General features: G+C 43.7%; 1 protein-coding gene across 1 annotated transcript; it reads right to left on the reverse strand.

Moving 5' to 3' along the window:
• Window positions 1-277: 277 nt before the first annotated feature.
• Window positions 278-1,190, reverse strand: LOC105506753 (PIN2/TERF1-interacting telomerase inhibitor 1-like). Its single transcript, XM_011935033.1, is given in 3 exon segments — window positions 278-378; window positions 458-703; window positions 998-1,190. Coding segments are annotated over 3 exon segments (540 nt in total).
• Between the last annotated feature and the right edge of the window lie 2,369 nt (window positions 1,191-3,559).

Raw genomic sequence — 3,559 nt, forward strand, 5'->3', positions numbered from 1 at the left:
TAGGGTGAAATCCTGGCCATCGGGTGGCTGCACACAATTCCTAGCACCCTGAGCAGAGGCCTCAGAACTCTCGTCCCAGCAGGGGCCTCTGCGCTATCCCCCTGCCCGTGCTCTTTTCTCCTTGGACGCCGGCTCCTGGACCTTGTCTCTCTTAGGCTTTCCCTCTTTAGGCCGCTTGGCCTTAGACTGGGTGAGGGGGTAACTCTCCCCATTTTTACCTGTTGCCTTTTTGTTTCTTTTCTTTCCCATTTTTCATTTCACTTGGGTCTTGGAAATGTCAGACCCTGGAGCTGCGACCTGGGGCTTGTTCTTCAGTGCTGCCATTCGCTTGGCAAAACACTCCTGGATGGTGAAAGCATGGGTTGTCATAGTGGTTTTGTTCTGTCTGGAGTGGAGGGACTGGAATCACCCCTGGGAGTCTTCTTACTCTGTCTTTTCCCAAAAATGCAGTCAAGATCTGTTTTGCTCCGAGATGATAGATCCTTTTCTTTTGTAAATTTCCTATGATGAACACAGTTTTTGACGATTTTGGACTTTTTCTCAAGACTAAAAGATTTCTTTTTCTTGTTGTCTAAGGAGTCTGTTGTTACCTGCCTCTGGCAAGTGTTCAGTTCTGCCAGAAGCCGGTTAAAATCATCTTGATGGGCAATCCAGTTGGCTTCATTATCGTTTGTAGCTTGAAGTCCCAGGTGGTTATTTTTAACTTGAACTTTATTTTTTTTTTTTGAGACGGAGTCTCGCTCTGCCATCCAGGCTGGAGTGCTATGGCCGGATCTCAGCTCACTGCAAACTCCGCCTCCCGGGTTCACGCCATTCTCCTGCCTCAGCCTCCCGAGTAGCTGGGACTACAGGCAACCGCCACCTCGCCCGGCTAATTTTTTGTATTTTTTAGTAGAGACGGGGTTTCACCGTGTTAGCCAGGATGGTCTCGATCTCCTGACCTCGTGATCCGCCCGTCTCGGCCTCCCAAAGTGCTGGGATTACAGGCTTGAGCCACCGCGCCCGGCCTTAACTTGAACTTTAATATGATCTGGGCCTCCTTGCTCCTGAACCCCTAAACCCTTTCCTTTAGACTACTCCATCTTCTCTAGTATCCTCTGGCCAAACTTAGAATCAGCATTACTCCAGGCAGTGTTTTGAATATTCATAGCCCACTTCTGCTTCTGCCGCTGCTCAGCCAACATCAACATATCGCGGAGCCTGTGACACCGTGACCTCCAGACCTGAAGGACTTTGGTCACTGGGCGGGCAGCAAGATCTGGGACGGTCTGGACAGACGGGACTCCCTTGCCAGGTGGACGGCAGCCCAGAGACTATGTTCTTAATCTCTAGGTGAACTGGCTCCCTTATTTCACTGAATTCTTGTAACTACCTTAGGGGTAGGTGCCCTTTAGATTGAAGCATATGAAATTGCTAATATTTACCCATTTTAACTTAATACACAAACAGCACTTTCATCTGTTACAACCACATAGCATTCCTATTTTATTTTATTTTATTTTATTTTATTTGAGACAGGGTCTTGCTCTGTCTCCCAGGCTGGAGTGCAGTGGTGTGATCATAGCTTACTGCAGCCTGGAATGCCTGGGCTCAAGCAATGCTCCTGTCTCAGTGTCTTGAGTAGAGGGATTACAGGCTCAAGCCATGGTGCCCAACTTATCCCCATTTTAATAAGTGGAAACAGAAGCTTACATCTTTAAGTAACTTACCCAAGGTTAAGTTGTGTGGAATGGAGCCAGGATTCAAATCCAGGGCCGTCGGATTTCACAGCCCATCCTTGCCACTACTCTATATCACAGTAGTATGTTTTCTCATTACCCTTGTGGTCTAATCTATTTGTCCTCATTCTTTGCACTCAAACCACTAGGCAACCAATGTGTTTGTACTCCCCAGATTCAAACTATTTTTGGATAAATACCTGCTGTTCTACTACCACTTCCAATCATGTTTAGCATCAAATTTTGTTGTCACTTCCTTTTCCATCGACTCTTAGACCTTAATGGTGCATGCTAATAAATTTTGGTTCTCTTCTGCTTCTCAAATTGTTTAATAAATTTTCCTTATAAGTAAAGTATCATATACTATGTGAGCTCTAGATGAAGGTTAATTAGGGTACTTAGTAATTTCTGCAAGGAGCAAAAGTCCAATTTAAACTTTTAATGAAGAAGACACAATATATCCTTATTAAGAGGTTATAAGTAGTTTTGCTTTGATATTTTCCTCTATGACTTGTTTGGCTCTCATGTAAATTATTGAATAGCTGTCAATATTTCCAATTCCTATTGAACATTTTCCTCAGGGACCCAACCTCACAATGGATACTAAGCTCTGGCTGAAGTGCAGATTCTTATTCTAACTAGGTTAATGGTGTATATGTTTTGTGAATAGGAAGTTCTTTACTGTAGAATAGCTATCAAAAATTCCCTGTGAGACTCAAGGACAAAAGAGATCAATATTTTACTGGCAGAAAATTTCACTAGAGGAAACTTTCTTTCTGTGTCTGTTGTTTTTTCTGTGGTCATTCATTAGAAAGCCTGACCCAATGGGGTTATAGACTTTGGGATGGTTATTGCTCTCAGCATACAGGAAGAAGTCAAGAAGAAACAAATCTACTTTAACTTTTCTTAGAAGGAAACATCACAAAACAGCTCTTGGAAAGGACATGGGTATTAGTCTTTTCCATAAGCACATCATGTTAAATCCTGTCATCTGCATTCATGGACATTCATATTTATACAGAGCTTTCTGCAGTATAAGTCCAATAAATAATACATCTCTTCCATTTCACCAATTCTGGGGTAAGTTTACAATAATAACAACTAGACGATGGATTCATGTTTTAAGTGATGGGCACATTTCAGGCTTGCTAGGGTGACCAATTATGGTAGTTTTTCCGTATCTGTCCTGGTTTCAGCACCATCCTTGTCTTGGGAAACTCCTTGGTCCCAGGCGAATTGGGACAGTTGGCCACTGTAGGTTTGGATATCGGGGGAACCAGCCCCCAATATTTCAACGTAGAAAATGTAGATTTTCTATTTTCCCTGGGTGTGGGCTGGTCTGAGAAATAAAGGGAAAGAGTACAAAAGAGAGAAATTTAAAAACTGGGTATCTGGGGGAGACATCGCATGTCGGCAGGTTCCGTGAATCTCCCTAAGCTGCAAAACCAGCAAGTTTTTATTAACGACTTTCCAAGGGGAGGGAGTGTACGAATAGGGTGTGGGTCACAGAGATCAGTATGTTTCATAGGGTAATAAAAGATCACAAGGCAGAAGGTCAGAGCGAGATCACAAGGTCAGGGCAAAACTAGAATTGCTAATGGAGGTCCATGTCCCGTTGGGCACACATTGTCATTAACAAACACCTTAGCAGGAAACAGGGTTCAAGAGCAAAGAACCAGTCTGACTAGAATTTGCCAGGCTAGAATTTCCTAATCCTAGCAAGCCTGGGGGCATTGCAGGAGACTAGGGCATGTTTCATCCCTTATCTGCATCTGCATAAGGCAGACATTCCCAGAGAAGCCATTTTAGAGAACTAACCCTGGGAATGCATTCTCTTTCTT

This window comes from Colobus angolensis, unplaced genomic scaffold (assembly GCF_000951035.1).
Source record: "Colobus angolensis palliatus isolate OR3802 unplaced genomic scaffold, Cang.pa_1.0 Scaffold14, whole genome shotgun sequence".
In the NCBI taxonomy this organism is placed as follows: Eukaryota; Metazoa; Chordata; class Mammalia; order Primates; family Cercopithecidae; genus Colobus; species Colobus angolensis.